The following is a 16368-nucleotide window of genomic DNA, read 5'->3' as shown; positions in this document are numbered from 1 at the left end:
GTGCTTAATATTGTATTGTTCAGCACACCTAATATCAGCGGCCCTTTTCTTTCTTTCTGTGACAGAAAATAGGCCAGGTACCAAATTAAAAGTGGCCCGCTTTAGCAAATTAAATATTTAAAAAGAGGTACACCGTTGCAAATGACAACCATTTCTGAGCTTGCAAAGGCCAAGCTGTATAGTGTTTTGCAAAGTACGGGAGACAGAAGAGATTCGTGCCTGCTGCAGACATTGTTAATGTTAACATCATAGAAATAAATAGTAGAAACTAGCCCACCAGATCACAAACCAGGCCCACAAACAGTAAAAAAGAAACAGCCCATACACTGATCTGTCAGACCAGCCCTTCCGGCGCTGCCTGGTTGCCCTGTAGGCCTGTCCGACGCTGCATTCCACCGAAAAACAGGGCAAGTAACTAGAAACCCCGGTTCTGTAAAGCAGCAACAGAGGACGGAGGCATCGGCCCCCAAGAGGGAGACGGACCGAGGGAAGGTTCTTGTCTCAGTTCCTCCTCGCTCTCAGTCACTGTGATACTGGTAAGTGTTGCTACCGCCAATCTCTGCTTTACAGTAGTAATCCGCTTCATCCTCCCCCAGGGCCCCGGTGATGAGCAGGTGGCAGGTGTTACTGGAGGGGTCCTTCGAGGCCGAGAAGCGGTCCGGAGTTTCGGAAGGTTTGCTTAAACTAGAACTGTAATGCAGCAGGTACCTGGGGGGGCTCCCGGGTCTCTGTTGGTACCAGTAGATGGTGTAGGTGCCGATGCTGTACCCGCTGCTCATAACACAGGGCAGTCTGGCCGTCTGTCCCGGGGTCACCGACACTGAGTCCGGCTGGGTCAGCACATTCTGGGCAGCAGCACCTGGAATGGAAAGAAGAATTTAGTACAAAACATTAAACAAACAATATTTCAGATATATTTTTCGGAGGTTATTCAATAGTGCTTTATGATGAGAGTTATGTTTGTTTTGTGGAAGAACAGGGATCGCGACCGCGCTCTGCCCTGACCTGCGCAGAGGGCGCTGAACACGAGGAGGAGGAGAGGAGCCCGGGACATGGTGCAGCTCCAGCAGGGCTCTGACTGATGCAGACAGACCTCTGGGTGCGGCCCTGGAGCTCTTCCTTAAACCCCTGCAGGGCCGGGGAGTCTCCCCTTCATGCAAATGTGCTGGGACTTTATTACACACTCGTGTGTTCTGCAGCAGAGATCACCAGCAGTTGCATACTTCCTGTCAGTATTTGATATCAGCTCTCCCGTGGCTTTCACAGGTCTCTCTTCATCGGCTCTTTCAAGTATATTTAACTAAATGTTGTGTTGACGTTTAATATGATTGCAAAGAAGCGATGTAGATTAAAATGAGTTTTGCTGTCCTTTAATAATTATGCCAGCACACCTTTAAATTTATCATCTGTGGGACGCCAGAAACACTTTGACACTGACGTGTGTATGGATATTGTATGTGGGGAGATAGGATAACTCTTTCATGACCTAAGAGCAAGCTCCAGGGGCACTCCACGTTGGGACAATATTATGTTATACTATTTGGTTGAACTTCCATTGATTACTAGGTCCAGGACGCCCTTGTGGTGGTGCTTCGGTTTGTAATGAGACAAGAGATACCGGACAAGCAGCAGGATGTAGGAAAAGCGACAACATGTTACCAATGGTCCACAACTAATATATGCCTTGTACGCATCCCACACATTCTGTAAGGTGGCTGACCCATAGCTTAAGGCAAAATACTCTCTCAGGAATTCACCTTCTTGCTTTGGATGATTCGGCACAGTGGCAGTTAGGTATCCTTCTTTAGGGCATCGATTATCAGGTCGTCTAAAAATAGCGCCTGATTTACCGTCCACCTAAAACTAAAGAGCTGTGCCGTAAAGCAAAGATGTAGTTTTACCGCTGAATGATCTGAAAGATGCGCGAGGCACGCCCCAAATAATTAACACTTCCACACAAACTTCTATGTACTAAAAAAAAAATCTATTCTGGATCTATGGCCATATTTTTTGTTATTAAATGTAGACTTGTTAGTTTTGCGGCTTATAGGCGTCGAGAGGAAAAGGCAAAATTAAAAAGCCTTGAATCATCCATAGCTACTTTACAGGTGTTAATGCATAACGCCTATCGGGATGAAAATAGGTGTCAGCAGGGGTGTTTGGAGCTCCAATATGAAAAAGCGTATTTAAATTTGGATTTATTTCTTGAGAAACAAAATAGGAAAAAATGGGATAGTAGTCTGTATGCTCATTATGAGTACGGGGAAGGGTGCAGTAAGCTCTTAGCCTGGAAAACCAAGTCAGACCATTCAAATAACTACATCACGTCGATTAGGTCAGGAGTTACAGATCATCTTTGCACAGAGGCAACAGAGATAGAAGCAGCTTTTGTTTAATTTTTGCAAGCACTCTATACGGATGATCTGGGGGTTTCGGTGGAGCAGGTCAGAAAGTTTTTGAAGGGAATTTACCTTCCTGCTTTGGATGATTCAGCACCGTGTCAGTTAGGTGGTGAAATAGATGAGAGAGAATTGCTTGAAGCAGTAAAGGGTTTGAAGAAAGGAAAGGCAACTGGCCCCGATAATCTTACGAATTAGTTATATAAGGTACTTAGGGAGGAGTTAGCCCCAATTCTGTTGGAATTGTTTAATTACATGTTCCTCAAAGGCATGCAGGTGACAAAATCATAGGATGAAGCCTATTGTTGAAACCTCGTAGAACCCAATCCAGTGCATGTCGTACGACCCATTTCGCTACTTAATTCTGACTATAAGCTTTAAACCGGGATTCTATGTGGAGGACTTGGGAGAGTGGTGGGTAGCTTGGTACATGTGGACCAGAAGGGATTCATTAAGGGTAGACAACTCCCAGAATTAATTCATGAACTGCTGGGAGCAGTAGATCCGGCATTGCAGGAGGGGGCCCCTTTAGCGGTTCTGACCTTTAATGCAGCTAATGCATTTGACCGGGTTAATTGGTCTTTTTTGTAGATTGTGATGGAATTTTTGGGATTGGGGAAAGTTTTTATCAGAACAATTAAGGCATTGTATAGACGCCCGACAGCCAGAATATTGATTAATGATAAGCTGTCACAAGTGTTTAGGATCGGACAAGGGACTCATCAGGGGTGTCCATTATCCCCTCTTCTTTTCGATTTGTATATCGAGCCTCTGGCAATATTGCTTAGGGCCAATATTAATATCCTTCCCTTCCAATGTAGTGGGTGGGAAAAGAAAGTTATGTTGTATGCAGATGATCTGATGATCTACACTAGAGATTTGACTGCTTCCCTTCCTACCATTAACCTGTTGATGGAAGACTTTGGTAGAATGCCGGGTTGCTGTGTAAATGCCGAGAAGACAGAGATATTGTGTTGGAATATGGTCTATGATTCCCCCGCTAGTTAAGCGAGAGATAAGATATCTGGGAGTCCAGCTTATGGCTAACTATAGCAAAGTGGCAAGGGTTAATTTAGATAGAGCTTATTTTGAAACTAAAAAACTTCTCAAGATAATGGGCCGCTCTCCCCCTTTCTTTGATTGGTAGGTCTAACATTTTAAAGATGATTATTCTCCCAAAATTCACGTTTTTATTTAACTCCATTCCATTAGAATTTAAAGCATGTTGGTTAAACAAATTACAGGGGGACCTATCTGCATTTGCTTGGGCATCTAAGCGAATAATGATAGCATGGAAACAGTTATGTCAAAAGAAGGAGAGGGGGGATTGCATTGCCAGATTTTTACAAATACTATCTTGCTTTTCAATGAAGAACATAAGAATGCTTCTGAACAAAAGGTTAGCCTATACCTTTCTTTGGAAAGCTCTGACTGCACATCTTGCAGACGAGGGTGACAATTTCCTATATAAATTTGGCCGCCGGAAGTTTTTCAAGAAGGTCCGACTCAAGATCCCTAAACAGGCATGTAAAATTTGGTAACAGATTCAGGGTGTTTTAGGGATAGCCTACTATTGCAGTTCGCCATCCATCTGGGATTCACCAGGCACTCCTGTGTGTCTTTTGGATAAGCTATCAGTTCCATTGAAAATTAACGGGGTGATTGAATGGGGGCAAATTATAAAGGACTCTGAATTGATATCTTGGCCCTCATTCTTGGAACGAGCAGGCGAGTCAATCTCAAAGTTTAAGTATTATCAATTATCTAGCTGGGTCAAGCCTCTTCAGAAAGGAGAAACTGGGAAAGGTCCCTGGGAGGAGAAACTAAGGCGGAAATTAATCAGCAAAGAAGTTGGTTCATGATACCATGTGCTGCTGGATGCAGTGGAAGAGGATCCGCCCCTTCCGTTATCGAAGTGGGGGAAGGTCTTTCAAACCTTAGACGTTGCTAATCATCTGTTCACTTTGCACAGGGTGTACTGGTCACTGGCAAAGGTGACGGCCATAGGAAAGATTTAAAAAAGCTGCCCTTGTTGTGGCAATGCCAGTGCAGATGACATTTACATGTTCTGGCAGTGCTTGAAGTTGGCAAAGGTTTGGGAAGATTTTGAAAAAACTCTTAAGGAAATATTTAGTTGTGATCGGGAGATAAGTTCTTCGATGGTTGTTTTTGGGTTTCGTAATCAAGAGCTTCAAAGCAAGATATTCACTGTGCAGCAAGAATATTTGCTGTTTGTATTGATGCTCTTGGCCCAACCTGAAATCTGTCGTAAATGGATCTGGCCATTACTCCCCAGAGATCAGGAGTGGGAAACATCGGTAAATTGGCTACATAATTTGGAACGGGCTGGTCCCGTAGTAAGAGAGATGAGTTTTGGTGGATCTTGGAAAATGCCTATCAAGCATTGAACTCGACTGGGTCAAGTGTTTTTTCTTCTTGATTAACCTTGTCCGATGCTTAAAACTCTCCTCTACCTATCATGTGGTGCTCTGGTATGACCATTATAGGAGCAAATAAGGCTGGTGGGCCGTGCAGTGAGTGGTCAAAGGTTTATGTGGGAAGAGCCGGAGCGTGTCGAACAGGTGGTGCGGCCCGTTGATACTGAGGAGTCTGCGCCTGGAAGATACTAATCAAGGGTCTCTCCTGCTGGAGTGGAGTAGCGAGATGAGGACTGTAAAAAAAAAATGTTACAATGGTCGGAGAGGCAGACACAGCTCAGACTCCTTTGGAGCTGAGAGGGTTTCAGGAGGATATGTTTAAGAAGTGTCTCTCCTCCCTGCTGCACACAACCTCCCCACATGGCGAAGAAACCAACGCTAGGTTATATTCTAGAGCAGGTGGGCCCCGTTTAATTCAAGGTAGGGTGGATCCATGCCAGACATTCAGGAAATTCATGTGAAATAATTGTGCATACAATGAACATAAATAGCATGATTTTTTGGGGGGGAGGAATTTGGAATGAACTGGGGCACCCTGGACCCACATTGGGCACTTCTGGCATTAGGAGAAGAATACAGAGAATACAATGCTGAGCCATGGAACATGTGCCTTTATGTTCCATTAACTGTACTCAAATAAGGAATATTATGAGGGCTGAGAAATGGTATGCTTAAAAGGGAGGAGGACTGTGTATTCAGAGTAAAACATAGCTCGTCGTCTCTGGGTAAGGATTCGGTTTGACCATATTCAGAGCAATCCTTAGTGCTAAAACGTTTATTAGAACAACGGAGTGTTGAAGGCTCTATTGAAGTTTTAGGAATGTACCATCTTGCCTGGCATGTTACCCCCATTGTTACTTGTGTGTCAGTTTGTTTTTGCCTGTCTCACTGGGATCCTGCTACCCAGGACCCCAGTGCTCATAGTTTGTGGCCTGAATGTGTTCCCTGTGTGGTGCCTAACTGTGTCACTGAGGCTCTGCTAACCAGAACATCAGTGCTTATACTCTCTCTGTCTTTAAAATTGTCACTGCAGGCTGACCATTTTTACCAATTCTGATTGGCACACTGGAACACCCATATGATTCCCTAGTATATGGTACCTAGGTACCCAGGGTATTCGGGTTCCAGGAGATCCGTATGGGCTGCAGCATTTCTTTTGCCACTCATAGGGAGCTCAGACAATTCTTACACAGGACTGCCACTGCAGCCTGAGTGAAATAACATCCAACTTATTTCACAGCCATTTTACACTGCACTTAAGTAACTTATAAGTCACCTATATGTCTAACCCTCACTTAGTGAAGGTTAGGTGCAAAGTTACTAAGTGTGAGGGCACCCTGGCACTAGCCAAGGTGCCCCCACATAGTTCAGGGCAATTTCCTCAAACTTTGTGAGTATGGGGACACCATTTCACGTGTGCACTACATACACGTCAATATCTATATGTAGCTTCACAATGGTAACTCCGAATATGGCCATGTAACATGTCTAAGATCATGGAGTTGTCCCCCCATGCCAAATCTGGTATTGGGGTGCCAATCCCATGCATCCCCGGGGCTCCAGCGAGGACCCCGGGTACTGCCAAACCAGCTCTCTGGGATTTTCACTGCAGCTACCGCTGCTGCCAACCCACAGACAGGCTTCTGTCCTCCTGTGGTCTGGGCAGCCCAGTCCCAGGAAGGCAGAACAAAGAATTTCCTCTGAGAGAGGGTGTTACACCCTCTCCCTTTGTAAATAAGTGTTACGGGCTGGGGGGGAGTAGCCTCCCCGAGCCTCTGGAAATGCTTTGAAGGGCACAGATGGTGCCCTCCTTGCATAAGCCAGTCTACACCGGTTCAAGGATCCACAAGCCCCTGCTCTGGCGCAAAAATGGACAAAGGGGAGTGACCACTCCCCTGTCCATCACCACCCAAGGGGTGGTGCCCAGAGCTCCTTCAGTGTGTCCTAGACCTCTGCCATCTTGAATGCAGAGGTGTGAGGGCACAATGGAGGCCTCTGAGTGGCCAGTGCCAGCAGGTGGTGTCAGAGACCCCTCCTGATAGGTGCTTACCTGACTAGGTCGCCAATCCTCCCCTGAGGGCTATTTAGGGTCTCTCCTGTGGGCTTCTCTGCAGATAACGAATGCAAGAGCTCACCAGAGTTCCTCTGCATCTCCCCCTTTGACTTCTGCCAATGATCGACCACTGACTGCTCCAGGACGCCTGCAAAGCTGCAACAAAGTAGCAAGAAGACTACCAGCGACATTATAGCTCCTAATCCTGCTGGCTTTCTCGACTGTTTCCTGGTGGTGAATGCTCTGCGGGCTGACTGCCTTCATCCTGCACTGGAAGCTAAGAAGAAATCTCCTGTGGGTCGACGGAATGTTCCCCCTGCTAATGCAGGCACCAAACTTCTGCTTCACCGGTCCTCTGGGTTCCCTCTTATCGTGACAAGCATGGTCCCTGGAACTCAGGAGCTGGATCCAAGTGTCCCCAACAGTCCAGTGGTCCATGTGTCCAAAGTGAGGTAAGTCCTTGACTCCCCACGCCAGACTGTAATCCTGTGTACTGCATGAACTGCAGCTGCTAGGGCTTCAGTGCATTTTTGCCCCGTCCTGCATTGCTCAGCTTGCTGAGTTGACCACCGGCTTTGTGGGACCATTCTTTGTAGTGTTGAGATGACTGCTGTGCTCAGTTTTCTTGAACCCATGTTCAAGTCCTTCTGTGGGTGCTGCCTGCTTCTTTGTGGGCTCTCTATATTGCTGGGCACCCCCTCTGTCTCCTCCTTGAAGGGGCGACCTCCTGGTCTTTCCTGGGCCCGGGCAGCACCCATTTTCTTCAACCGCAACCTTTGCAGCTAGCAAGGCTTGTTTGCAGTATTTCTGCTTGGAAATAACTCTGCATCCTCCAGCACGCTGTGGGACATTTTCCGTGCAAAGGAGAAGTTCCTGGCACCTTCCGTTGTTACAGAATCTTCAGCTTTTTCCACCCGGAGGCAGCCATTTTGCACCTTCATCAGGGGTTTAGTGGGCTCCTGCCCCCCCTGGACACCTTTGTGACTCTTGGACTTGGTCCCCTTCCTTTACAGGTCCTCAGGTCCAGGAATTCATCTTCAGTGCTTTGCAGTCAGTTGTGGTCTTTGCAGAATCTCCTATCACGACTTTAGTGTGTTTCTGAGGAAGTAGGGTAACCTTACTCCTACTTTTCAGGGTCTTGGGGTGGGGTATCTTGGACACCCTTAGTATTTTCTTACACTCCCAGTGACCCTCTAAACACTACACTAGGCCTGGGGTCCCTAAGCGGTTTGCATTCCACTTTCTTAGTATATGGTTTGTGTTGCCCCTAGGCCTATTGCATCCTATTGTATTCTACAGTGTTTGCACTACTTTTCTTACTGTTTACTTACCTGATTTTGGTTTGTGTGTATGTTTTGTGTATTTAACTTACCTCCCAAGGAAGTATATCCTCTGAGATATTTTTGGCACATTGGGCCAGATGTATCAAGGAGGCCTTTTGCGAGTCGGAAATAGCGATTTTTAAGAAATCGCTATTTCTGATTCGCAAAATGCAATGTATCACATTTGCGAATCGGTAATAGCGATTTCATAAAAATCGCAAATGCTATTACCAAATCGCAAATTGTGATACCGGCCCCATTCGCATCTATGGGCCTGTAGGCCCATATGTGCAATTTTTTTGCATTTCCAAAATTGCGATTTCTTAACCAGAAATCACAATTTTGGAAATGCAAAACCCCAGGGTGCTGGTGGCCTAAGGTCCCCTCTGCTGCACCCCAAAATAATTTTTTGAAACATGTTAGGTGCACACATGCCAAAAGGGCATGTGTGCTTTACATGTAAATTTTAAAAATGCATTTTAAATGCATTTTTAAAATTTGCACATAGTTACCACCAAGTTCAGCTTGGTGGTAAATAGGGATTCCTAAATGCCCAATTTGCATTGCTTCTTACATGTGCTTAGAAATCGCAAATAAGGAGTCCTTATTTGCAATTTCTTATTTAGAAATTCGCAATTTGCGACTCACTAAACAGGGTCACAATTTTAAGGAATCGCTATTTTAGCGATTCCTTAAAATTGCATTCAGAATGTCTTTCATACATTCTGAACTGGCTTTTTGCATTCGCAAACGGGCATTCGCACTGTTTGCAAATGCAAAAAGCTTTCATACATCTGGCCCATAGTCACTAAAATAAAGTACCTTTATTTTTAGAAACACTGAGTATTGTGATTCTTATGATATAGTGCTATATGATATAAGTGGTATAGTAGGAGCATTGCATGTCTCCTAGTTCAGCCTAAGCTGCTCTGCTATAGCTGTCTCTATCAGCCTAAGCTGCTAGAACACTACTAATCTACTAATAAAGGATAACTGGACCTGGCACAAGGTGTAAGTACCATCAGGTACCCACTATAAGCCAGGCCAGCTTCCTACATTGGTGGTGCAGCAGTGGGATAAGTACTTGTAACTGCTTTACCACTTTTTCATTGGTGCTTTTCATAAGAAAAACATATTCCAAATACTTAAAAATATACACAGTTAACCTAAACTGTTTAACTTTCTTTTTACAAACTTTCTAAAAAGTTTCTAAGAAGTTTTCAAATGTTTTGAAAAGTTTGAAAAGTTTTTCTCTTTTCTTTAAAAGTTTCTAAAACGTTTTTCTCTCTGTCCTAAACCCTCTCTAACAACCATGTCTGCAGTAGAACTTACTCCCAAAGTTGTCCAGGCAACTTATGGTAGTTTAAACTTTAAAAGTTTGAGGGGTCTCTGCATAGAAAGAGGTTTAAGCACTGTTAAGAACCCTACTAAAGATCTTCTCCTTAGCCTTCTCCTAGAAAGTGACCAGAACCAGTCTGGCCCATTCCAGGATCAGGAGGTAGAGGAGGGGGGTACCCAGCAAGAATCAGGGGAGGGCCCTGAGGACTCTTGGGAGTGTTCATCCAAAGATCTGCCATCTAACAGGCCACCTAGTGACACTGGTAGTGGGAGGGGGTCACACACTAGTAGGGCACCTTTCACTCCAAAAGGCCAGGTAACTAGAGTACAGTCAGTTTGAGACAGGTTCACTTCTGCCAATTCCCACATTTCCTCTGTGTCACAGACTTCACAAGCCTCCCACCCTGAGGATAATACCCTAGAGAGGGAACTCAGAAAGCTGAGGTTGGAAGAGGCCAGACTGAAACTGAGATAGCAGCAGTTGGCCTTAGACAGGGAATCTCTAGATGCAGAGAGGGAAAGGCAGAGGTTGGGGTTAGTTCCCCATGGTGGCAGCAGCAGTGTCCTTGATAGTAATCCTGTAAGAGAACAAGATTCTAGGAACCTGCATAAGATAGACCCCCTTAAAAGGAAGGGGGTGACATTAATAAGTGGTTTGCTGCACTTGAGAGGGCCTGTATGGTATAGTTGGTCCCTCAAAGGGAGTGGGCTGCTATCGTGTGGCTGTCTTTCACTGTCAAGGGTAGGGATAGGCTCCTTACTGTCAGAGAAAGTGACAACTCCTCCCCTCCCTCCTAGCTCAGATGGCTCATCAGGATATGCAGGCTACACCCCGCGCCCTTTGTGTCACTGTCTAGAGAGAGGTGCAAACAGCCCAACTGTCAAACTAACCCAGACAGGGAATCCACAAACAGGCAGAATAACAGAATGGTTTAAGCAAGAAAATGCCCACATTCTAATAGTGGCATTTTCAAAACACATCTCAAAACCAACTTTACTAAAATATGTATTTTTAAATTGTGAGTTCAGAGACCCCAAACTCAACATGTCTATCTGTTCCCAAAGGAAATCTATGCTTTAATCATATTTAAAGGTAACCCCCATGTTAACCCATTGAGAGAGTTAGGCCTTGCAACAGTGAAAACCAAATTTGGCAGTATTTCACTGTTAGGACATATAAAACACATTATTATATGTCCTACCTTAAACATACACTGCATCCTGCCCATGGGGCTACCTATGGCCTACCTTAGGGGTGTCTTACATGAAAGAAAAGGGAAGGTTTAGGCCTGGCAAGTGGGTACATTTGCCAAGTCGAATTTGCAGTTTAAAACTGCACACACAGACACTGCAGTGGCAGGTCTTAGACATGATTACAGGGCTACTAATGTGGGTGGCACAAACAGTGCTGCAGGCCCACTAGTAGCATTTGATTTACAGGCCCTGGGCACCTCAAGTGTGCTTTACTAGGGACTTACCAATAAATCAAATATGCCACTCATGGAAAGCCAATTACATACACATTTTATATAGGAGCACTTACACTTTAGCACTGGATAGTAGTGGTAAAAGTGCCCAGAGTAACAAAAACAGGAAAAACAGAGTCCAGCACACATCAACAACCAGGGGAACAGAGGCAAAATGTTAGGGGCGACCATGCCAAGGATGCCAAGTCTAACATAAAGCTATCACTTAATAGAAGTAATACATAATGAATAACCCAAAATAACACATATTACTACATTTAACTAAACATAAGCTCAATATTGAATTTTAGTAAACCATTAATAATTACACTTCGTGAACATTGACAACCATTTCACATGGGCACATTTCAAATGTGTGCATTATTTTTCCTACGTTATCGCATTTTCTACGCAATTTCATCACTCAAAATACAGGAATATTCATTAATAATTTTTGTTAAAACATCTGCGTAGGCACATTCAATGACTATGAGTGACCAGTCACAGAACATTGAGAATATTGACACTTCGGGCTTTTAGCGGCCAGTAAAAGCCCAGAGCACTCCATTGTCTCCAATGGAGCTCCCAGCATCCCAGTGTTTTAATATTAAATAAGAAATATTCATGCATCCTGACTGCTATTATACAGCTATGCACACTTTGGGCCAGATGTAGGAAGGAATTAGCGCCTCGCAAACAGAGAAAAATGCCGTTTGCGAGGCGCTAATGCCCCCACGCAATGCTGAAACACATATTGCATGTGGCACTGTGATGTAGGGTTGATTTGTGACCGCGAAAGCGGCCGCAAATCAACCCGCAGTTACCATCCACTTGAAGTGGATGGTAACTCATTCACAAAGGGGAAGGGGTCCTCATGGGACCCCTTCCCCTTTGTGAATGCTCACAATAATGTTTTTTCAGAGCAGGCAGTGGTCCTATGGACCATTGCCTACTTTGAAAAAACCCGAAACAAAAAGGTTTCGGTATTTTTTTCTATTTGCAGCTCGTTTTCCTTTAAGGAAAACGGGCTGCAAAGAGAAAAAAAAAACTGCTTTATATAAAAGCAGTCACGGACATAGTGGTCTGCTGTCTCCAGCAGGCCACCATCCCCATGAGTGCCTAGACTTGCTATGGGGTCGCAAACTGCGACCCACCTCATAAATATTTATGAGGTGGGTCTTTGCGACCCCATAGCGAGTCGCAGAAGGTGTCTGAGACACCTTTCTGCATACCAATTTGCGAGTTGCAAATTGCGAGTCGGAAGGACTCGAAATTTGCAACTCGCAAATTGGTTTCTACCTACATCTGGCCCTTTGTGCCCAGGTGAGCATTTCTCAAGTGTGTCTGTCTCCTACTTTCGAACAACAGGACAAAGTGCCTGACATGACCATCACCACATTCCAATTTTTTTCCTCAAGAATGATACAAGCTAAGAGTGACAGAAGCAGGGCTGTGGATTTCTGTCTGCCTGCCTTCCTTCCTGGTAATGAGCCATTACTTTCCGAAATATGCCATGGTGTTACATTCATTTAAATCATTTTGAGGAATGAAATATTTTATATTATGATTTATATTCATGTTGGTTTACAATAGAGTACCCCAGGTGCACTGGTTCTTCATCTGTATGTTTGTATTTATGTATAACACAGCTTCCTAGTAGAGTTGCAGAGTGGTCAAAATAAAAGCAGTACATGCCAATATATCTGATTCAGGTGGGACACTCCTAATTTTTTAAGCCAAAAAATGGTTTACATGTGGCTGTCTCCCAGCTGAAATCGCCTGTGCTTCAATACAAATGAATGGTGGAAATACAGTCTGCCAATTACGTTTTAAAAATCTCTCTCTTCCCTCTACAAATGTTGGCAGCTGAATCAAAGTAAGTCCTGCGCTCACCTGACATGGGGTCCAGAAGTGTGGCATCCCCGTAATTGGTGCCACGCAGCTGAGCGGCATTGAGACCGTCAGGACTGACAGGACAAGAGTGTCCTTTTCTGTTCTGTCAGGAGCGTGGTGAAGTCCTGTTTGAGCTGTCAGCTGGCCAGAGTATGGTGGGCTCAGCTTGGCATACACCAGTCAGAACAGGCAGACTAGGACAGGAATGGACTGGTGAAACCGTTGATGTCCGGGGGCTGGTGCAGCAGCAGGTGGGGCCACCAGAGAATGACAATGTGTTTTAAGGTGACCGCACTGGACTAAGCCCTCTCTGACCACCATAGACACACGCAGAGCCGCTGAGAAAAAAGAGAAAACATTGAATCGAGGATGGAGCTGTCACATAGACCATTAACTGCTGATTGCGCCATATGCCTGTAAAATAACAGAAGGTGCCACTGACTCCACCTGCGCTCGTCCTGGTGCACACTCTCTGTGGCTGTTTGTTGCAGCAGATTCTGGTGGTCATTACAACCCTGGCGGACGGTGTTAAAGCGGCAGTAAGACCGCCAACAGGCCGGCGGTAAACATTTTGCAATTACGACCGTGGCGGAAACCGCCAACAAAGACATCCACTTTAACACTCCGTCTGCCACGGCATTACAAACAAACAGCGCGGCGGTCACCGCCAACAGACAGGCGGGAGACAATGTACCGCCCACACTATTATGACAGGCCAATCCGCCACCTTTTCCGGGGCGGATTCACTGCGGATAAAAACACGGCAGAAACAGGCATTTCGAAGGAAAAACGCTCACCTCTACACACTCCACGAGGAAGGAGGGCACCATGGAGCCGGAACTTCATATTCTCCCAGCGCTAGTCTTCCTGCTCTTCTACGAGGAGCACCAACACCGGTGGCGAAGACCACAGTGAGTACTGCAGCTACGACATAGAGGAGGGGGGAGGCAAAAAACAGGGACACACACACTCAACACCCCAACCCCCACCCTCACCCACTACAACACACACACCAATGCTTGTCTATACATTACAGTAACACCCCCCATTCCCCCCAGAAGAATGCAAAGACAAAAGGAAATTAGTGTAACAATTGTAATATATCAAAATTCAGTAAGCAAAAATATACATTATATATATATATATATAAATATACACTATAAACAAAATATACACCACGATTAGTAGTCCAGGTTTTGCATCATTCATAGCCCTTGGACCACTGGGCCCAAAATACATGGGCGAGGCCCACACAAGATACCCGAACATGACGGAGAGAACACTGCTGGTGCATCAGATAGAAATACAACAGGCACCTCAGGGGGAAGGGAAGGGGAGGCACCACAGCCGGATGAGTGCACGACGCCAGATCCACGAGGGGCCTCCATGCCCATTGATGTATCCTGGGGAGTGCAAAGCCACAGTCTCTCAAGTCTCTGCAGTGGTTGGTTTGCCCACTGCACCATCCTGGGGAGTGCAAAGCCACAGTCTCTCAAGTCTCTACAGTGGTTGGTTTGCCCACTGTACCATCCTGGGGAGTGCAAAGCCACAGTTTCTCAAGTCTCTACAGTGGTTGGTTTGCCCACTGTACCATCCAGGGGAGTGCAAAGCCACAGTCTCTCAAGTCGATGCATGTCACCACTGGTTCTGGAGGGGGACTGGTGCCCAGAGTGCTTCATCCTGCCAAGGACAGAGGTAGTGGATGCATGTCTCCACTGGTTCTGGAGGGGGACTGGTGCCCAGAGTGCAGCACTCACCCCATGACAGTCCCAGTTGCGTCACTTCCCCTGTCGCAAATGGGCTAGCGGTGTTTTCCATGGTGGTCTTTGCCCTGTTCAGTGGTGCTTGCCATGGCGGTCTCTGCCCTGTTTATCGGTGCTTGAGTTGCCAGTTTCTGACTTGTTCAGCGGTGCTTGCCCTGTTCAGCGGTGCTTGCCATGGCTGTCTTTTCCCTTTTCAGCGGTGCTTGGCCTGTTCAGCGGTGCTTAAGTTGCCAGTTTTTGACCTGTTCAGCGGTGCTTGCCCTGTTCAGCGGTGCTTGCCATGGCGGTCTTTGCCCGGTTCAGCGGGGCTTGCCATGGCGGTCTTTGCCCTGTTCAGCGGTGCTTGCCCTGTTCAGCGGTGCTTGCCATGGCGGTCTTTGCCCTGTTCAGCAGTGCTTGGCCTGTTCAGCGGTCCTTGCCATCGCGGTCCGTCATTGCCCAGCTGGGCTGTGGCTGGTGGTCCTTCATGGGTCAGCTGGGCTGTGGCTTGCGGGGCCCTACTGGGCAGTGACAATGGGGCTTGCATTGTCCTCTTCCTAGGCAGTGACGATGGGGCTGGGGGTGGCCTCCTGGGCAGTGACGATGGGGCTGGCAGTGGCCTCCTGGGCAGTGACGATGGGGCTGGCGGTGGCCTCTTCCTGGGCAGTGACGGTGGGGCTTGGGGTGTCCTCCTGGGCAGTGACGATGGGGCTGGCGGTGGCCTCCTGGGCAGTGACGATGGGGCTGGCGGTGGACTCTTCCTGGGCACTGACGATGGGGCTTACGGTGTCCTCCTGGGCAGTGACGATGGGGCTGCTTGTGGCCTCCTGGCCAGCGGGGATGATGGCGTCTTCTCCGCCGTGCTGCTCCTCCCAGACTTTGGAGGTTTCTTCTGCCCCTTCCCCACCTTGGGAGGAGTCACAGCTGAGTCCACACTCCCCCCGGGACCCCTGTGAGCGGCTTGGCTGGCTGGAGTCTTCCCCCTCTCCCACCGGGCAATGTCCAACTTCTGGTGCTTCACAGGGGGGGGACTGGCTGTGCTGTGGCTCCGTGCCACACTGGCTGCCCTGGTGGCCGGTGCACTCCACATACCTGTAACAACAGGCACCACTGGTCCCGGAGATTTTTTGGCTGAGGTGCTAGTACGGGACCTATGAGTTGGACGGGGGGGTGGTGGGAAATAGGTTAAGGCTGGACAGGAAAAGTTGTTTGGACACACTGGGACGGGTAGCTGGAGGGGGTTTGGGAGTGGAGGAAAAGGTGGTGGTTGTAGGAGGTGTAACTTTTGTGGATTTGGGTGCAGGTGCATGCGCTGGAGGCTGTCGTGAGGTGGATGGCTGTTGGGTGGGTGTGTGCCTGCGTTTGTGTATCTTCGGAGGGGGTGTCACAGACACACAGGGAGAGGACACAGGGGACATGTAAATGGCAGTGGGGGTGGTGACTGCAAGTGAGCAGGGTGTGCCGGTGGGTGTGCTGGTGCGGGATGTAGTGGCTGTAGTGGTAGTGCATGCAGGTGTGAGTGTAGACGAGACTGGGAGGGAGGAGGGAGACGAGGAGGAGGGGGACACAGTGGAGGCAGTGGATGTTGGTATGTCTGTATGTGTGTGATGCTTGCGTGAGTGCCTGTGGGATGTGTGGTGCTTATGTTTGCCTGAGCTTCCCTTGTGTGGTGAGGTGTGTGTAGGCTGGTCTGATGGTGTGCTTGGGATAGGAAGAG

General features: G+C 47.1%; 1 gene segment (V, D, J or C); it reads right to left on the bottom strand.

Moving 5' to 3' along the window:
* Positions 1–518: 518 nt before the first annotated feature.
* On the bottom strand, positions 519–1104 carry LOC138265170 (probable non-functional immunoglobulin lambda variable 5-48). The segment is given in 2 exon segments: positions 519–859; positions 1006–1104. Coding segments are annotated over 2 exon segments (390 nt in total).
* Between the last annotated feature and the right edge of the window lie 15264 nt (positions 1105–16368).

This window comes from Pleurodeles waltl, chromosome 11, assembly GCF_031143425.1.
Source record: "Pleurodeles waltl isolate 20211129_DDA chromosome 11, aPleWal1.hap1.20221129, whole genome shotgun sequence".
Lineage (NCBI taxonomy): Eukaryota > Metazoa > Chordata > Amphibia > Caudata > Salamandridae > Pleurodeles > Pleurodeles waltl.
This window is presented reverse-complemented; position numbering and strand designations above follow the sequence as displayed.